This window comes from Hypanus sabinus, chromosome 17, assembly GCF_030144855.1.
Source record: "Hypanus sabinus isolate sHypSab1 chromosome 17, sHypSab1.hap1, whole genome shotgun sequence".
NCBI lineage: Eukaryota > Metazoa > Chordata > Chondrichthyes > Myliobatiformes > Dasyatidae > Hypanus > Hypanus sabinus.
The window spans coordinates 14,860,478-14,880,130 of record NC_082722.1 but is presented as its reverse complement, the minus strand read 5'-3'; the positions used below and the strand labels follow the sequence as shown (position 1 = coordinate 14,880,130).

At 44.7% G+C, this 19,653-nt stretch overlaps 1 protein-coding gene across 2 annotated transcripts in view; it reads right to left on the bottom strand.

Moving 5' to 3' along the window:
• katnb1 (katanin p80 (WD repeat containing) subunit B 1) overlaps window positions 1-18,663 on the bottom strand; it is a 72,129-nt gene extending 53,466 nt beyond the window's left edge. The window contains exons 1-5 of one of the 2 annotated variants that reach the window (XM_059992572.1): window positions 18,451-18,663; window positions 4,961-5,091; window positions 4,046-4,163; window positions 2,731-2,831; window positions 1,925-1,966 (exon numbers count right to left, since the gene is read on the bottom strand). In XM_059992572.1, the coding sequence (XP_059848555.1) occupies window positions 1,925-1,966; window positions 2,731-2,831; window positions 4,046-4,163; window positions 4,961-5,091; window positions 18,451-18,490 (432 nt within the window). In that variant the 5' untranslated portion in view covers window positions 18,491-18,663. Of the gene's footprint in view, window positions 1-1,924; window positions 1,967-2,730; window positions 2,832-4,045; window positions 4,164-4,960; window positions 5,092-18,450 lie in introns of those variants that run through there. The other variant, XM_059992573.1, reaches the window with a different exon arrangement.
• Between the last annotated feature and the right edge of the window lie 990 nt (window positions 18,664-19,653).

Genomic DNA, 19,653 nt, shown 5'->3' with positions numbered 1-19,653 from the left:
TGAGGTTGCATAAGACATTGGTGAGGCTGAATTTGGCGTATTGTGTGCAGTTTTGGTCACCGAATTACAGGAAGGATATTAATAAGGTTGAAAGAATGCAGAGAAGGTTTACAAGGATGTTGCCGGGACTTGAGAAACTGAGTTACAGAGAGAGGTTGAATAGGTTAGGACTTTGTTCCCTGGAGCATAGAAGAATGAGAGGAGATTTGATAGAGGTATATAAAATTATGATGGGTATAGATCGAGTGAATGCAAGCAGGCTTTTTCCACTGAGGTTATGGGAGAAAAAAAAAACCAGAGGACATGGTGAAGGGGGAAAAGTTTAAAAGGAACATGGGGGGGGGGCTTCTTCACACAGAGTAGTAGGAGTGTGGAATGAACTGTCGGATGAAGGGCTCACTTTTAACATTTAAGAAAAACTTGGGACAGGTACATGGATGAGAGGTGTATGGAGGGATATGGTCCAGGTGCAGACTAGGCAGAAAAATCGTTCGGCACAGCCAAGAAGGGCCAAAAGGCCTGTTTCTGTGCTGTAATGTTCTTTGGTTCTGGGTGTAAAGTAAATGGATTGAAAAAGATGTCTGGTTGTATTCCACTTCAGGAAATGATTTAAACCCTCATGGAAAATCAAACTTGATTCTTTAACAGATTCTATAAATTAACTGACAAAAAAAGATAGGCCTATATCTTTGCTGAATGTGGATTCCAAGATTTTTTTCTAAAATATTGGCAACTAGATTGGAGAATATATTGCCTCAAATTATCTCTGTCGACCAGACTGGATTTACTAAAAATCATTATTCGTCTTTTAATATTAGGAGATAAAGTCACTCAGAGACCATATAAGTATGAACTCTGTATTCAAAGCACCCAGGGCTTACTCAGTCGCTCAAACAGGAACAGTCTGTCTGTGACTATTCCTTCCTGCCTGATCCACCAACTAACAACTGCCTTTACAACACAGATGTATTCATTCAGATACTCCCGCCCCCCACACACATACCAAACTGGACTTAGCTGTTGCTCATTCCACTGAGATGTAACACTGAGCATCATAGGAAGTCATTCCTGCCTGTGGCCATCAAACTTTACAACTCCTCCCTCGGAGTGTCAGACACCCTGAGCCAATAGGCTGGTCCTGGACTTATTTCCACTTGGCATGATTTACTTATTATTATTTAATTATTTAAGGTTTATATTGCTATATTTCTACACTATTCTTGGTTGGTGTGACTGTAACGAAACCCTATTTCCCTCGGGATCAATAAAGTATGTCTGTCTGTCTTGACAGTACCAAAAGACAAATTTCAAAATAGGCATAATGGCCTAAATTAACAAAACAGACTGGAGCTGTCCTATCTCTATGCATGAGTGCACAAGGAGATAAGCATCCTGAAACCCTACCTAGCTACCTTCAAGAAGAAATATTGCTCAGCATTGAATAACAAAATCAGTGCATCTATTGATCACCAGCAGTTTCTTTCAGAAAAACAAGCTGCTACTGCTTAACGAAGTGTTAACATACCTTATCACTGTTTCATGGATGTCCTCAAAGAGTAAGAATTTCAGGTTGTTTGCTGTATACATTCTCTGATATTAAATTGAACCACTGAACCACTAAACATAAGAAACTGGTTCCTTAAAGGTTGTCATAGCTGGGGGAGACAGTGGAGATAAGCTCCCACTACCTATTAAATGCACCCAATGGCATACATCTCAAATAGCCTCTGACAACCAAATCCAATACAACAGCATAATAAAGAATAAATTAACTGTGGGCCTTCAACATTGTTTTCTGATAAGCACCATGTCAAAATATGTTTCCTTTGGTCAAAGATCACTACAAGTGATTTCTAGGTAATTAGCTTTCCCAACAGCTGAAAGAAAATTTCCTTGCCATTGGTATATTTGTTATTGCACTCACCTTGTATGTCATTACACATCCTTTCCTCCGAATGTCCCACAACTAGAAACAGAAACAGAGCAAAATTAACAGTTGTCATGTATTTCAAATTTTGCTTTATGATAAACTTAAACAAGGCATAAATGCCATGATTTTTTCTTCTGAAGCACATTACAAAAATGACAAATGTAAGTTAGCATAAGAAAAAATTAACAGAAATTAAACAATTTACACAACAAAATATAATGATACACGTGCAACTTGAGAGAGAGAAAAAGAAATATAGTCCAAGGTAGTGTTAGAGATTTTCCAGATCAGCTCAAAAACCCAGCATCAGTGGGGAAGCTGAACCTTGATGAATAGGTTTTCAAGATCCTGTACGTCCTGGCTAACAGCAACATTGAGATGGTAAAAAACTTAAACAGCCCCAATGGTGGGTGTCTGTGATGATGGATGCCGCCTTCCTGAGATAATTGCATTTTGCAGATGTCCTCAAGGATGAGGAGAGTTGTATCCAAAGGTGGAAATGGATAGGTGTCTACTTGTCAGCATGGACATGAAAGATGCTTTATAATTACCACCATGACATATTGTGCTTTTACAGAAGAGTGAATGAGTCTTGAAAACATTTTATCAGGCAACACCATCAAACAACAAAAATAAGTCAGCAGACAGTTGCATGGGTTTCTGGAGAAAAGTGATGAACTATATTTAAAATTGTTGTGGGCTGTATCCAGAGACAGCCTTAAGTAGTCAGTCTTTTCTTACTCCAAAAATTTTCTTTTAAAATTACAATTAACTTTTACTTGTTCTGTTTTATACAGCACCTTTACATTGGTATCCATAGAACCAGAGGCCACAAACTCTCCAAAAGGATGAAAGTCTAAACTGCAAATGTTGGCCTTGTGACCAGACAGTGTTCGAAGGACTTGGAAAGAAAACAAAATTAACAATGTTAATACATTATCACACTCATTGCCAAGTAATGAATTATCCATAAAGTTAATCATTTGTGATTAAAATTGTGACTTAGTTTCATGAGTTGAATTGTAAACTTCTTAATTTGAATGTACAATTATAATTCCATACAACTTTGTACAGCTAACTTTAGTTGTGTTCAGTTGTGAACACGGAACTCAGTTGTGTTCTATTAATAGTGCAATTTTCCATTTTCTCGATCTGGTATTTTCAAATTTTTAATTATCACGACTAAGATTTTTTTTTAGAAAAATTGTTGAATAGACAAAGAAAAGTGACATAATGCATTGCTACATTTTTCTTGCTCACCAAAAGTCAGAAGTTAATATCAAGATGCTGTATAGCATTTGCTTTCTCCTTCCTGATGCTGACAAACAATTGGACTTAAAATGTAGCATTTCTTAAAAATATTCCTAGAATAAATTACTGGAACCTTCATGATATGAATCCTAGAAAAGTGCTACTGTTTCCTTCAAAATTACTCTTTCTTAAACTTTTCAGACAATTGAACAAAGCTGAAAACATGTAATATCTTTATGTTGGTACAAGAATTGGCCATTATTGGCCTTTACAATCTTCATATGCTGCACCTGGATATAAAGAGAAACCAATAAAACTGGACCAGACTAATTCAGTAGAGAAACTCACTTTTGTCATTACACCATTTAAAATGGTAGCAGACTTAAAAGAAGATACAGATCTGACAAAGTGATGTGTTGCTGAACTTTAAAAAGTTTAGTGTCCCTGAACATGTGCCAGACCAGATTTGAGACATCCAAGCTGCCGAAACTTTTGAGAAAACAGAAAAATAGATTCTAATTATCTCTGTTTACAAAACACAGTTAAATGCATTGAACAAAGGGCAAATGGGAATTAAGAACACAGAATTTAGTTTAGTTGCAATATTAAATACTTGGATAGATTTAAAGGCACACTTAAATTCATTCATTAATAACAGTTTCCACAGAAGACTGCAAATGCTATCTTTATTTTCAAGTATTTTCGGACAATAGCTGTTCTCCTTATGTAATAGGAAATAGGGTAGCTGGCTAGACAGTGATGATAATTTGAGATTTTTTTTGATGGAGATTATATAAGAACTTTCAAGTGAAAAACTGTCTTAAAAATGTATATTAAATTTTACAAGAATAAGCAATAACTTACTCTTAGCTGCTTCCAAATCCCATATTCTCAGTGATCCAGACTGTGAGCCTGCAACAACCAACTCCTCGGAGTCTTTAAACTGAATGCATTCAACTGGTGAGTTGTGACCTGTAAGACTCTATAGTGAAATTTCTCTTTTAAACAGGCATTGTTAGGCTGTACAAAAATAAGGCTACATACATGCATGCTAATAGGAATGCAACATTTGAAACATATAGCTAAAAGTCCAGGATTCCAGTTTAGAGGACCACACTAAATTATTATCGTCATTTAAATACATATAACAACTTTTAACAAATTTAGGAGTCAACCAACCAATTATATTCCACAAAATTTCCCAATAGTATCAAATCTTTTTGTAGAAGTGCAACTATTTGTCAGCAGTTCAAAAATAAACTTTATTCATTCAAAGAAGTTAGCAGTTCAGTGACTCCCTAGAACTCATGGGTGTGTTCAAGAAAAAAAAACTGGGTGGTACACAAAACACTTCAGCTGTTAAAAAGATTGCATTTTATTAATTTAAAAAACATTAAAAATACAGATAAACAAAGCCAGTAATGTAAAAGTAATTTACAATTACAAAAATAGACAATAAATTAACAATCTGTCTTTTGCAATGTTGACCCTTTGAAATCATCAAAAATCTAAAGTTTATGCACCACTTGGAACATGTTAGATGAAAATACAACCCAATTTTAAAAATGCTAGTGCACCTTAACTACAATATCAGGTGCATTCACTGTTCGCCAGTAGCCAATATTTACAAATCCTAGCCATGGATTAATATGGCTTGTGAAAGTACTATGTGTAATTTCCTTTCTAGTTTGAGGGCAAAGCCATAAAGCAAAACTACACAATTTTATATAAATTCAGTGTTGGAAAATGTTACCACTATACCAACATCTATCAGCTTACCATAATACAGTTTGGTTTGCTGACTGACCACAAGTTGACGCGACAGTCTTCACCACCAGTGGCCAATAATCTGCCCGAATTCTTCCCCAACACCAGACAGGTTACATTTCCAGCATGTGCAACAAACTCCTCTATATGGGAGAGGTAAAAGAATATCAGTAATCAATTTGATATCTCTTAGCAATTTAGCCACTTTAACAATAAAACTCAAAAAGTTGGTAAAGAGGCATAAGAAAAACAACAGCCACGCCAACAAATGTACATCTTACGTCACCTAGCAATTCAATACAATCTGTAATTCATAAACAACCAAATCAATTTGCTCTCTGATCAAAATATATCAAGTGTTATAATTCGTATAACATCCATCAATAATCTATTCCATACATAGAAGCTCAACTTTAAAATCTCTCCTATAAATTCTCTTCTGAAAATACCACTTTCCTACACTATTCCACTCACAAATCTAGTTTTATCTCCTTGCTCACCTGTTTCCATTTAGTCCAAGGCTTTGTTAATGCAGATCTATAACAAACATAAATAAACAAGGCTACTTCACACAAAGTTTTACCGCTAGTTACAGACTCCAGTCAATGGACCGAAGTCCTATAACAAGTGGTGCGCTTTCTGGTTTGCTATTAGACCCATTATATTTTGTCTTTAATTTCAATGATTCGGATAATATACGAGACATGCTTCGTAAATTTGCAAAATACACTGAAATAGGTAGTGCCATGAACAGCTCAAAGTTCAAAGTACATTTATTATCAAAGTATGTATTCCTTATACCACTTCAAGTTTCGTCTTCCTACGGACAGCCACAAAACCAAGAAACCCAATAGAACCCATAAAAAAAGACCAAACACCCAATGTGGGGGGAGGAGGGAGAGGGAGATCAAATTGTGCAGACAATAAAAGCAAGCAAGTAACATTCAGAACAAAAGTGAGTCCACAGACACGAAGCCTGGAGCAGCTCATAGCTTCAGTTTAACAGAGCCAAGTAAACATTACAGAACAGCTGGGAAAGTGGCTGTTAAAATGGCAGAAGTGGGCGATAAAATGTTTAGTGTGACGCATTACATTTTGGGAAAATAAGGGTAGGACAATCCCAGGGAACGGCAGCATCCTGGGAAGGTTGTAGAACAGAGAGACATAGGATTACAAGTACATGGATTTCTAAAAGTACCATCACAGGTAGGCAGAGTAGTCAAGAAGGCTTTTGGCACACAGGATTCAATCAGATAGGTGAAGCCAGGTGGGTGGAAAAGGTAAAGGCTGGAACAGAAGGAATCTGATAGAAGAAACTGGATCATAGGAAAGAGAGAAGGAGGGGCACCGGGGAGGCGATAGCCAGGTGAGAAGATGTAAGAGGCCAGAGTGGGGAACAGAAGAGGAAGGAAGGGGGAGGGATTTTTTTAAAACCAGGTTGGAGGCTGCCTAGATGGAATACAAGGTGTTGTTCCTCTACTCTGAGCATATTTGAAATATTGTGTTCATTTTAGGTTGCCTGCTATAGAAAAAATTGTAGCGGTGTGCTACACGCAGCGCTAAAATTACGACACGGAGTCGGTAACTGCAGTCGAAGGAAAAAACTTTATTCGAAAACTTCAGCCTCACTTTTAAGCCTCTGTCAACCGGCCCCCCATGGCGCAGAGGCTCCAAAGCTCTGTGCTCGCAAACCCCCGTAGGCTATCTAATTGTGAGTCGGTTCGGATACGCTAGGAAATGGGTCGCCACATAACCCCCCCCCAGAACCGGCGATACACCCCCCAATGTCCACAGTCTGGGCCAGAACCTGCTTGGGAGGTCGGCCTCTGCGCCGAGGCGCCAGAAACTCGGCCGGTTGCGCCAGGTCCACATGGGCAGGTTTGAGGCGGTCCACCGTGAAAACCTCCTCCTTCCCCCCAACGTCCAGCACGAACGTGGACCCGTTATTCCGGAGCACCATAAACGGCCCCTCATATGGCCGCTGCAGCGGTGGCCGATGCCCGCCCCTTCGTACAAACACAAACTTACAGGTCTGTAGGTCTTTGGGTACGCAGGTCGGGTGCCGCCCATGCTGTGAAGTGGGTATGGGGGCCAGGTTACCGAGCTTCTCGCGAAGTCTGCCCAGGACTGCTGCGGGTTCTTCCACTTGCCCCCTTGGGGCTGGTAGGAACTCCCCGGGGATGACCAGGGGCGCGCCGTATACCAACTCGGCCGACGAGGCGTGCAGGTCGTCCTTGGGCGCTGTGCGGATGCCGAGTAGGACCCAGGGAAGCTCGTCCGCCCAGTTGGCTCCTCGCAGGCGGGCCATGAGGGCCGACTTCAGGTGACGGTGGAAACGCTCCACTAGCCCGTTCGACTGTGGGTGGTAGGCAGTTGTGTGGTGCAGCTGAGTCCCCAAAAGGCTGGCCATAGCTGACCACAGGCTGGAGGTGAACTGGGCGCCTCTGTCGGAGGTAATGTGGGCTGGTACACCAAAGCGAGATATCCAGGTGGCGATCAGGGCTCGGGTGCAAGATTCGGAGGTGGTGTCGGTGAGCGGGATCGCCTCTGGCCATCTTGTGAACCGGTCCACAATAGTCAGGAGGTAACGCGCTCCGCGCGACACTGGCAGGGGGCCCACGATATCCACATGAATGTGGTCGAAACGCCGGTGGGCGGGATGGAACTGCTGCAGTGGGGCTTTGGTGTGCCGCTGCACCTTGGCCGTCTGGCAGTGCATGCACGTTCTGGCCCATTCACTGACCTGTTTGCGGAGTCCGTGCCAAACGAACCTGCTGGAAACCATCCGGACAGTTGTCCGGATGGAGGGATGCGCCAAGTTATGAATGGAGTCGAAAACGCGGCGCCGCCATGCTGTCGGGACGACTGGACGGGGCTGGCCGGTGGTGATGTCACAGAGTAGGGTCCTCTCACCCGGGCCCACGGGGAGGTCCTGGAGCTGCAGACCGGAGACTGCGGTCCTGTAACTCGGAATCTCCTCATCCGCCTGCTGCGCCTCTGCCAGTGCCTCAAAGTCTACCCCTTGGGAAAGGGCATGAACGGTAGGGCGAGAGAGCGCATCCGCCACGACATTGTCCTTACCCGAGACGTGCCGGACATCCGTCGTGTATTCAGAGATGTAGGACAGGTGGCGTTGCTGGCGGGATGACCAGGGGTCGGATGCTTTCGTAAACGCAAAGGTAAGCGGTTTGTGGTCCGTGAACGCGGTGAAGGGCCGACCTTCTAGGAAGTACCTGAAATGCCGGATTGCCAGGTAGAGCGCCAACAGTTCCCGGTCGAAAGCACTGTACTTAAGCTCGGGTGGTCGCAGGTGTTTGCTGTGGCCCAGGAAGTCAATGGTATCGAGTCCGAACTGGCATTTGGCAGGGTTGATTGTAAGACCGTACTCACTCAGTCGGGCGCAGAGTTGACGGAGGTGGGACAGATGCTCCTGACGACTGCCGCTGGCTATGAGGATGTCATCCAAATAGATGAACGCGAAGTCCAGGTCCCGTCCCACCGCGTCCATTAACCGCTGGAACGGCATGCGGAGGAACTCGAAAAGGCCGAATGGGGTGATGAGAGCCGTTTTGGGGACGTCGTCAGGATGCATCGGGATTTGATGGTATCCCCGGACGAGATCTACCTTGGAGAAGATCCGTGCGCCGTGCAGGTTTGCCGCAAAGTCCTGAATGTGCGGCACAGGGTAGCGGTCCGGTGTGGGAGCCTCGTTCAGCCTGCGGTAGTCGCCGCACGGTCTCCAGCCCCCCGTCGCTTTGGGCACCATGTGCAGGGGGGAGGCCCATGGGCTGTCGGACCACCGGATGATCCCCAATTCCTCCATCCTCTGGAACTCCTCCTTCGCCAGTCGGAGCTTGTCCGGGGGAAGCCGCCGAGCACGGGCATGGAGGTGTGGTCCCTGGGTCGGGATGTGGTGCTGTACGCCGTGCCTGGGCATGGCTGCTGTGAACTGCGGTGCCAGAACCGATGGGAACTCCGCCAGGACCCTGGTGAAGTCGTTGTCGGACAGCGTGATGGAGCCGAGGTGAGGGGCCGGCAACTGGGCTGCACCCAGGGAGAACGTCTGAAAGGTCTCGGCGTGTACCAGTCTCTTCCTGGGCAGGTCGACCAGCAGGCTGTGAGCCCGCAAAAAATCCGCACCCAGAAGCGGTTGGGCTACGGCGGCCAGTGTGAAGTCCCACGTGAACTGGCTGGAGCCGAACTGTAGCTGCACCTGGCGGGTGCCATAGGTCCTTACGATGCTGCCATTCACGGCCCTCAGGGGGGGACCCGGTGCCCTGCTGCGGGTGTCGTAACTCGTCGGAGGTAAAACGCTGATCTCAGCCCCAGTATCAACCAAAAACCGGCGTCCCGACCTTCTATCCCACACATACAGGAGGCTATCCCGATGGCCAGCCGCCGTAGCCATCAGCGGCGGCTGGCCCTGGCGTTTCTCGGGAACTTGCAGGGCGGGCGACAACGGCGGGCTTCTGCACCCCACCGCTGGTGGTAGAAGCACCAGTGTTCATTGGGCCGGGGGTTAGCGGGCTCTGCGGCCGGGCCTGGACTGGTTTGCTGCCGGGAGCGGGGCTGGGAGATCCGTGCGATGGACTTTTTGGCTCACCTTTTTGGCGTTCCACAGCAAGTCCGCCCGGGCTGCCACCTTCCGGGGGTCACTGAAATCCGCGTCGGACAGCAGCAGGCGGATGTCCTCGGGCAGCTGCTCCAGGAATGCCTGCTCAAACATGAGGCGAGAGAGAACATCTCATTCATTAAAGCCGATGGAGGTCTGTCGCCCAAGCCATCCAGGTGCAGTAAACGGGCAGCCCGCTTGCGCCGTGAGAGTCCGAAAGTCCTGAGGAGCAGGGCTTTGAATTCCGTGTACTTGCCGTCTGCCGGGGGCGACTGTACAAACTCCGCGACCTGGGCCGCTGTGTCCTGGTCGAGGGAGCTCACCACGTAGTAGTAGCGGGTGTCTTCCGAGGTGATCTGGCGAACGTGGAATTGGGCTTCGGCTTGCTGGAACCATAGGTCCGGGCGCTGTGTCCAGAAACCTGGCAGTTTCAACGAAACCGCATGAACAGAGGCGGCGTCGGTCATTTCTGGTCCAAAAATCGTTTGGACCGTCGGGGTCACCAATTGTAGCGGTGTGCTACACGCAGCGCTAAAATTACGACACGGAGTCGGTAACTGCAGTCGAAGGAAAAAACTTTATTCGAAAACTTCAGCCTCACTTTTAAGCCTCTGTCAACCGGCCCCCCATGGCGTAGAGGCTCCAAAGCTCTGTGCTCGCAAACCCCTATAGGCTATCTAATTGTGAGTCGGTTCGGATACGCTAGGAAATGGGTCGCCACAAAATGCTATTAAGCTGGAAAGAGTACAGAGGAGATTTACACCATTGTTTCTGGTACATGAGGGACTGATGTATGAAAAGAGCTTGAGCAGGCTGTGACTTTATTCATTGGAACACAAGAGATTGAGGGGTGATCTTACAGAGATGCATGAAATCATGAGGGGAGTAGATAGAATGAATGCATACAATGTTTCTCCCTGGAGTTGGAGAATCACAAACTAGAGAGCTTACCCTTAGGATGGGTTGGGGGGGGGGGGGGTGATTTAATAGGAATCTTCATTCATTACAGGAAAGGTACCAGAAGACAGGAGGCTAGCTAAAGAAAGGAAAATAAGAGTAAGCCAGGAAACTACAGTCTTGCATCAATAGCAGAGAAATTATTGGGGGATAAAAACACTAAGCAGCAAGAATTAAGTTCACTTGGAAAGGTAGGAACCGATGAGAAGCACGCAAAGTTTTACACAAGGGAGATTCTATCTCACAAATCTGATGGCTTTGTTTCTGGGAGCCAACAAGGAAAATTGATGAAGGCAGGGTGGTGGACATGATTTGCATAATTTTGGCAGAACCTTTAGCAAAGTCCTGTTTGGTGGGGTGCCCCAGAAGATTATGGTACTGAATTGGTGACAAGATGGAGAGGATATAGTTAAGGGATGTTTTTCTGACTGGATGTCTAAAACCAATGGTATTCTGCAGGGAATCAGTGTTTGTCATGTATGTAAATGACTTGGAAGAGAATGTAGATGAAGTGACCCATAACTTGGTGGAGTATTAGATAGTAAAGAAGGTTGTGAAAGGATGCAAAGGGACATTAATCAGCTGAAAGGTTTGGTAGAATGGTGCCAGATAGAACTTAAGAGCCAGAACACTACACCACAAAACCAGCCTTTAAACCCATGTAATCCAAGCTGAACTGTTATTCTGCCTGGTTCCATCAACCTACACTATAGTCCTCCACACCCCTTCCCTCTCATCTATGCACTTATCCAAACTTTTTTTTAAATGTTACAATCGAAACTGCATCCACTAATTCCGCTTGCAGCTTGTTCCACACTGCACCACCCTCTGAGTGAAGAAGCTCCCAGGTTCCCCTTAAGCATTTTACCTTTTACCCTTAACCTATGACCTCTAGTTCTGTTCTCACCCAATCTCAGTGGAAAAAGTCTGTTTTGCATTTACACTATCACTACACCTCATAATTTTGTATACCTTTATCAAATCTCCCCTCATTCTCCTACATTCCAGGGAATAAAGTCCCAACTTATTCAACCTTTACCTATAACTCAAAGCTGCTATGCAGGTTGACTCTATGATTAAGAAAGCATACGGTGCAATGGCCTTCATCAACCGTGAGATTGAGTTTAAGAGCAGAGACGTAATGTTACAGCTATTAAGAACCATGGTCAGATCCCATTTGGAGTACTGTGCACAGTTCTGGTCACTTCACTACAGGAAGGACGTCGAAACCATAGAAAGGGTGCAGAGGAGATTCACAAGGATGTTGCCTGGATTGGGGAGCGTGCCTTATGAGAATAGGTTGAGTGAACTCAGCCTTTTCTCCTTAGAGCAACTGAGGACAAGAGGTGACCTGATAGAGGTGTACAAGATAATGAGAGGCATTGATCATGTGGATAGTCAGAGGGTTTTTCCCAGGGCTGAAATGGCTAGCATGAGAGGGCATAGTTTTAGGGTGCTTGGAAGTAGGTACAGAGGAGATGTCAGGGGTAAGTTTTTTTTAATGCAGAGAGCGGTGAGTGCGTGGAATGGGCTGCCAGCGGCAGTGGTGGAGGCGGAAACAATAGGGTCTTTTAAGAGACTCCTGGATAGGTACATGGAGCTTAGAAAAATAGAGGGCTATGGGTAAGCCTAGGTAGTTCTAAGGTAAGGGCACGTTTGGCACAGCTTTGTGGGCCGAAGGGCCTGTATTGTGCTGTAGGTTTTCTGTTTCTGTAACTCAGGTCCTCAAGTCCTTGCAACTTCCTTATAAATTTTCTCTGTACTCTTTCAAACTCATTGATATCTTTCCTGTAGGTAGGTGACTAGAACTGCACACAATACTCCAAATTAGACCTCACCAATATCCTATTCAATTTGAACATAACAGCCAGACTCCCGTACTCAGTATTTTGATTTCTGAAGGCCAATGTGCTAAAAGCTCTTTTTACAAACCCATCTATCTGTGTTGCCATTTTCCAGGAATTATGGATCTGAATTCTCATATCCTTTTGTTCTACCACAGTACTCAGTGCTCTCCTATTCACATATATATAGCCCATGTTTGACTTCTCAAAGTGTAACATCTTGCACGTGGTTGCGTTAATATTTTCAGCCCGTTTTTCCAGGTTGTCCAGATCCTGCTGCAAAGTTTGATAGCCTTCCTTGCTGTCCACTAGACAAGTCAAGTCACTTTTTATTGTCATTTCAACTATAACTGCTGGTACAGTACACAGTAAAAATGAGACAATGTTTTTCAGGACCATGGTGTTACATGAAACAGTACAAAAACTAGACTGAACTACGTAAAAAAAAAAATACAGAAAAAACCTATACTAGACTACAGACCTACCCAGGACTGCATAAAGTGCACAAAACAGTGCAGGCATTACAATAAATAATAAACTAGACAATAGGGCAGTAAGTTGGTTTCAGTCCAGGCTCTGGGTATTGAGGAGTCTGATAGCTTGGGGGAAGAAACTGTTACATAGTCTAGTCATAAGAGCCCGAATGCTTTGGTGCTTTTTCCCAGACGGCAGGAGGGAGAAGAGTTTATATGAGGGGTACGTGTGGTCCTTCATAATGCTGTTTGCTTTGCAGATGCAACGTGTTGTGTAAATGTCCATAATGGCAGGAAGAGAGACCCTGATGATCTTCTCAGCTGACCTCACTATCTGTTGCAGGGTCTTGCAATCCGAGATGGTGCAATTTCTGAACCAGGCAGCGATGCAGATGCTCTCAATAAAACCCCTGCAGAATGTGATGAGAACGGGGGGGGGAGATGGACTTTCCTCAGCCTTTGCAGAAAGTGGAGCCGCTGCTGGGCTTACTTTGCTATGGAGCTGGTGTTGAGGGACCAGGTGAGATTCTCCACCAAGTGAATACCAAGAAATTTGGTGCTCTTAACGATCTCTACTGAGGAGCCGTCGAGTGGTCGTTCCATACCCTCCTGAAGTCATCAACCATCTTTTTTGTTTTGTTCACATTCAGAGACAGGTTGTTGGCTCTGCACCAGTCCATTAGCCACTGCACCTCCTCTCTGTAAGCTGACTTGTCGTTCTTGCTGATGAGACTGATGTGTCATCAGCAAACTTGATGAGGTGGTTCGAGCAGTCATGGGTCAGCAGAGAGAACAGCAGTGGACTGAGCACACAGTCCTGGGGTGCCCCCGTGCTCAGTGTGATGGTGTTGGAGATGCTGCCTCTGATCCGGACTGACTGAGGTCTCCCAGTCATTTAGTCTAGTATCTAGTTGCAGAGGGAGGTGTTCAGGCCCAGTAGGCTCAGCTTTCCAATCAGTTTTTGAGGGATGATTGTGTTAAATGCTGAACTGAAGTACCCCCCAATTTTGCTGTCATCTGCAAATTTGCTGATCCAATTTACCACACTGTGATCCAAATCATTATTTTACATGACAAATAACAACGGACCCAGCACTGATACCTGCAACACACAAACCTCCAGACAGAGAGGCAACCATTCTCTGGTGTTTTCCATTAAGCCAATGTTGAATTCAATTGACTACTTCATCCTGAATGCCAAGCAATTGAATCACCTGGACCACCCCAACCCCCTGTGCAGAACTTTGTCAAAGGCTTGCTAAAGTCCATGTAGACAACATCAACTGCCTTTCCTTCATAAACTTTTTGCTAGCCTTCTTGAAAAACTCTGTAAGACTGGTTAGACACAACCTACCAAGTACAAAGCTCTGCTGGCTATCCCTTATCAAGTCTTATTCATCCAAATACTTGTATATTCTGTCCCTTCATCCAAATAAGTGCAAAATAATGCATTTTGGGACATCTAATCCTAACAGGATATGTGAAATAAATATAACTGATAACTAAAATCTTACTTCTAGTAAGACGGTACCATGCTTAAACACAGCAGACTCTTGGGTCAACCAAAGTGTTTTTGTCTTTTTTTATGATCGCAGGACAATGCTGGACATTAAGAATTTCATGTACTGCAGGTCCACCCATTAGAGAGATGCTCGCTGGTGGAGGATCTGGACTTAGTGCAGATCTCATTGCAGGCTGCTACAGGAAGGCATTGGAGATAGTGCACAAAGGCAGTGTGCAGTTTAACAGCAAGGATTGTCTTGGATGCTTCTCTTGCGATTGCTAGGCCCTGTTGGACATTGATCATGTAAGATGCTGCAAATCCACAAGACAGGCGACAGGGGAGCTGCACGGCCTCAGTTGTAGTACGGACCAGGCCTCAAGCCATGGGCTTGCCATTGCAGCAGTCCAGGAAAGAAGATGCTGGAAGAAGTGTAGCACAGCATCCACGCTGGGTGGGGGCTGGCCCTAACCAGTGGTGCTGCCCTGCAATGGTCAATCAGTGGAATGACAAGCTGGATTGCAAATGTGCAAGAACCGCTTGTTCTTGCTGAACATACCCAATTTACAGGACATGTCACCTAGGGACTTGGACTATATATAAGTGTGACTGCATGTTTACTTGTATTGTATGTGCCTTGTGCAGTGTATGACTGTTGGTAGTGTTTCCAAAGTTTGAACTTCAAAGTACATTTATTATTAAAATACTTTATACATAAACATTGCGATTTATCTGCTTACAGGCAGCCACAAAACAAACCCAAAAGAACCCATTAAAACAAAAGAAAACCATCAAACACCCAATGTGCAAAGAGGAAAAAAAAGTTGTGCAAATAAAAGCAAATAGCATTCAGAATTGAAATTCATGTGTTAGTTAGTTAGTTGCAGGCCACAGCCTCAGTTCAGTGCAGAGATTAGTTGACCTCACTGAGAAGCAAGCTGAACAGCAGCCCAATGCCCTTCTCCGGCTGCGACACCTTGACCTTTTCAATCTGGCCCAGGACTTAAAGCTGTCCAAACCTCAACTCACATCTTGCTCTCGGACCCAGGCTCCACCGAGACTCTGTCTCTCCTGTGTTCGCCTTGGTCCTGCCACATCAAATTGCCTCCAAGTCCACTCCAACAATGGCCAAACTTCAGCTCATTCCCCACTGTCAGGGCTGGACCCCAGTACTTGTACAGGTGGTTCAAAAGCTCAACTCCAAAAGGGAAGCTAGAGGCTATTGTTTGCAATGATTGTTTACCAGAAAAAGTGTGATTAATAAAGTGTTTAGTTGTTTCCTTCATTTAATTTACCCACCAGCAAGTAGTCGTGGAACTGTCTTAAACCAGAATTTCTTCACACCTTGGCCCCGGAGGAATACTGTTTCATTTGGCTGAATTCATGGCTATTCAGTTATGGGTGAATGACCATTAAACTTGAACTTGTAATTGCAGGGACCTTTGGAGTGTTGGTGCACAGGACATTCAGGTGCAAGTTCATAGCTTCCTGAAAACGGTGACACGAGGACAGGATAGTGAAGAAGGGAATCAGCATGCTGGCCTTCACTGGCTGATGCAAGTTGGGATGTTATGTCACAGCTGTACAAAACATTGGTCAGGCTGTACTTAGGAGTGTTGTGTAGTTCTGATCACCACACAATGTGGCAGCATTAGAAAGAGTACAGAAGTGAGGTCTGGGACTGAGGGTTTTACAGAGGGAGATATTAAGATTTATCCTCACTGGAATTTAGAAGGCTGAGGGGGTGTCCATATAGATTTTTATCAAATTATGGGGGAGTTTATTATTAGAGGGCATAAGGAGATTTAAAGGAGTTTTTTTTTAAAAAGGAGAAGGTGGTGGTTATATGCAGCAAACTGCCAGAGAAAATTATAGAAGATGACACAATTACAATATTTAATAGTCATTTGAAGAGGTACCTAGATAGGAAAGATGTAGGTAGGGACAAATGTAGGCAGCTGGGAGTAGCATTGTTGTGCATCACTGTCAGTATGGATGAAATGTGCTGAAAGGTCTATATCTGCACTGTACAACTCTAAGCAGCACAATACCTGCAAGACTGTTGGGATCTTCTACTGAATCCAGTATTCCCAGTGCGGCCTCTCGTACATTGGTGAGACCCAATGTAGACTGGGAGACAGCTTCAGAGTACCTATGCTCCGTCCACCACAAAAAGCAAGATCCGAGAGCCATCCATTTCAATTCTACTTCTCATTCCCATTCTGACTGCCATGATGAGGCCACATTCACGTTTGATGAACAATACCTTATATTCCTTCTGTCTAGTCTCCAACCTCTTGGCATGAACATCGATTTCTCGAACTTCCTGTAATTGCCCACCCCCTCCCCTCCTTCACTATTCCCAATTCCTGTTTCTCTCTCTCTCAGCTTATCTCCTTTCTTACCCATCACCTCTCTATGGTGCTCCTCCCTTTTCCATTTCTTACATGATCTTCTGTCCTCTCCTATCTCCAGCCCTTTATCTCTTTCACCAAACAACATCCCAGCTCTTTACTTCACTCCCTCCCCCTCTCAGTTTCATCTATCACCTACCACCTTGTACTACTTACTCCCCTCCCTCCACCTTACTCTGACTTCCCTTTCTTATCAGTCCTGATAAGCCCAAAACATCAACTGTACTCTTTTCCATAGATGTTGCCTAGCCTGCTGTGCTCCTCCAGCATTTTGTGTGTGTGGTGCTTTGGATTTTCAGCATCTGCAGATATTCTCACATTTGAAGCACTATACCTACTTGGCCACCATCCCCATAATTTACTTAAATTTATTCATTCCACCACAGGTGCATCTTCACTGAAGCTCATACTGTCTACAAGAAACATCGCAGGAAGTCGCCATGCATTTTGAATGGCAACTCCAAACAATAACCTTAGCAACCCACAATGACACTGGTAGTGGTACACAGAGCTTTTTTAAACACTGGAAGGTACCAGTGAATCATACATCTTGATGTCATTGATGGGACTCGTGAAATCCTGATTTTTATCATACTCTTATATCCTCCCTCCACAGTTCTGCGAATTCTTTCCTTTCAGACAGCTTGCCTTTGAATAGAACAAGATAATCCACATTTACAGCTATTCTGGACACTATATAACCCCTCACCTCACTTTCAGTTCATTTCCAAATCACCTTCATTCTATGTCTCTCCTTTAAAGAGAGGTTACTCTCCATGCTTTCACCCATTACAATTTTATAAACTGCCATCAAGTGTCCCTGTAGCCTTTTCTGCTCCAGGAAGAATAATCCTGGCTTCTCCAGTCTATCCATGTAACTAAAATCCTTTGCCTCAATATTACTTTAATAAATCTCTTTCATATCCACAGAAAACAAAAATTCACATTACATCCAGTGACACTGAGAAGCGGACAAAATACTTCAGCTGAGGCCAAATTAATGTTGCATACAACAGGGCAGCACAGGAAGCCCAATGTTGTGTTGAACCAGCTAAAAAGCAAATCAAGAACATCCAGACACCAATTCCTCCTACCTACACAATGTCCACACCCTTACATCCATGTGCCTATCCAAACAACTCTTTCAAGCCTCTAGAGGGAATCTACCTCTACCACCATACCAAGCAATACATTCCAAGGATCCACCACTCTTGAGTTAAAAAAACACATTCCCCTTTCAACCTGTTTTACCTCGTTATCCCTCCCACACCTTCACTCCAAATGAAGATCTTTTATTTTTCCAGATCCAACAGGTTTGCAGACTCAAAAATTGACTCTCCCACATAGTGCCTGACTTGCTGAGTTTTTGTTTTACATAGTTTTTGTATTTCGTGCCTCTACTTAGAAAGCCCAAGATCCCCGTTTGCAATCATCTTCACAATCCTTCGCATAATCTCTTATTCCTCCCAGTTCTCATTTTTCTCTCACTCCCTTAACTCTTGTTCCCCGACACTCCTCCCAGTTTCTATCTACCCCACCTCGCTTCCCTCTCTGTCTGGTCTGTTTTTGTAGCTATTTCTCACTAAATCCCTTCACAGATGCTGCCTGACCCGTTTAAATCCTACCCCTCCCCTTTTGTGTGCGTTGATCCCCATCTACTTCCATCCTTTCTTTATTCTCCCCCGCTGCCTCTCGACTTACGGAGCTTCCAAGCGATTTTCGTCGGTCCCGAAACTGCCATCCTAGAAGCGGGGGGTGGATGCAGGGGCCTACCCGCTGCCCAGCTCGAGTTCGGGTGGTTGCCCGGGTTACAGCGCAAGGCCGGAGATCGGTACAAATCAAACCGCTTCCCCACTCATGTCGAGCACTGCGCGTGCGCGGTCATTCAGCCCGCGACCGCAACTTGGGCTCCCAGCAGCCACTGCGAACTTACGCAGGCGCACTCTCTGCAGAGGTCGTGGGTGCGTTGCATTAAGCGGTAGCTGATTGGATAGACGCTACTCGGCCTGCCAGCGCCAAACATATATAAACGCACAATCGGAATATCCCTCCGCTACTTTCTCACTTCATTCGTTTTATACCAATTTATATTAAAAAGGGAAGTCAATATGCTTCTTCGGTCAGACTAAATGAAGCGTCTTTTCGAACAGTTTACGTCCTCACGGTAACAAGGCAGCCAATCAGAATAAGCGACATGAAAAGTTCAGCTCGTAAAGGAAGAAAGGGCGCATGCGCATGCATCTATTCTGGCTTCACAACTTGTCATGAAGCGTTTCGGACTGAAATGTGGACTGTACTCCTTTTTCCCCCGTGGATACTGCCTGGCCTGCTGCGTTCTACCAGCATTTTGTGTGTGTTACTTGGATTTCCAGCATCTGCAGATTTCCTCGTCTTTCGACACATAAAACTAGCTTAGCAGGTTAAACTGTGTAAATGTAGTCAGGTGACGGTTGAATATAATTTCTATTGTTGAAATGCACTTATGTATTCACCTTGGTAATGCTAAAATAGCTGCCTGTGTCACAAAGAGAAAACGGTGACATTTTGCACCGGAAAGAAAAGTTACCACGTTCTAAAGAGAACGACGTTCAAATGCTTTTCCCAGGTTTTGGGAGGAAAGGAAAATAGTAGTTGATAATATCCATGTCAATTCATTTACACGTGTTTGTAAATCTAGAATATTGGCAATTTGACATGTTTTACATGTGGATACTTTAGATTTTCGCGAGAAAGGTAGCGTGGTTGTACCAAGTTCCTTATTGGTTCCTTATTAAGTTCCTTATATACCGGCTGGGTCGCCTCCAACCTGATGGCATGAACATTGACTTCTCTAACTTCCGTTAATGCCCCTCCTCCCCTTCTTGCCCCATCCCTGACATATTTAGTTGTTTGCCTGTTCTCCAT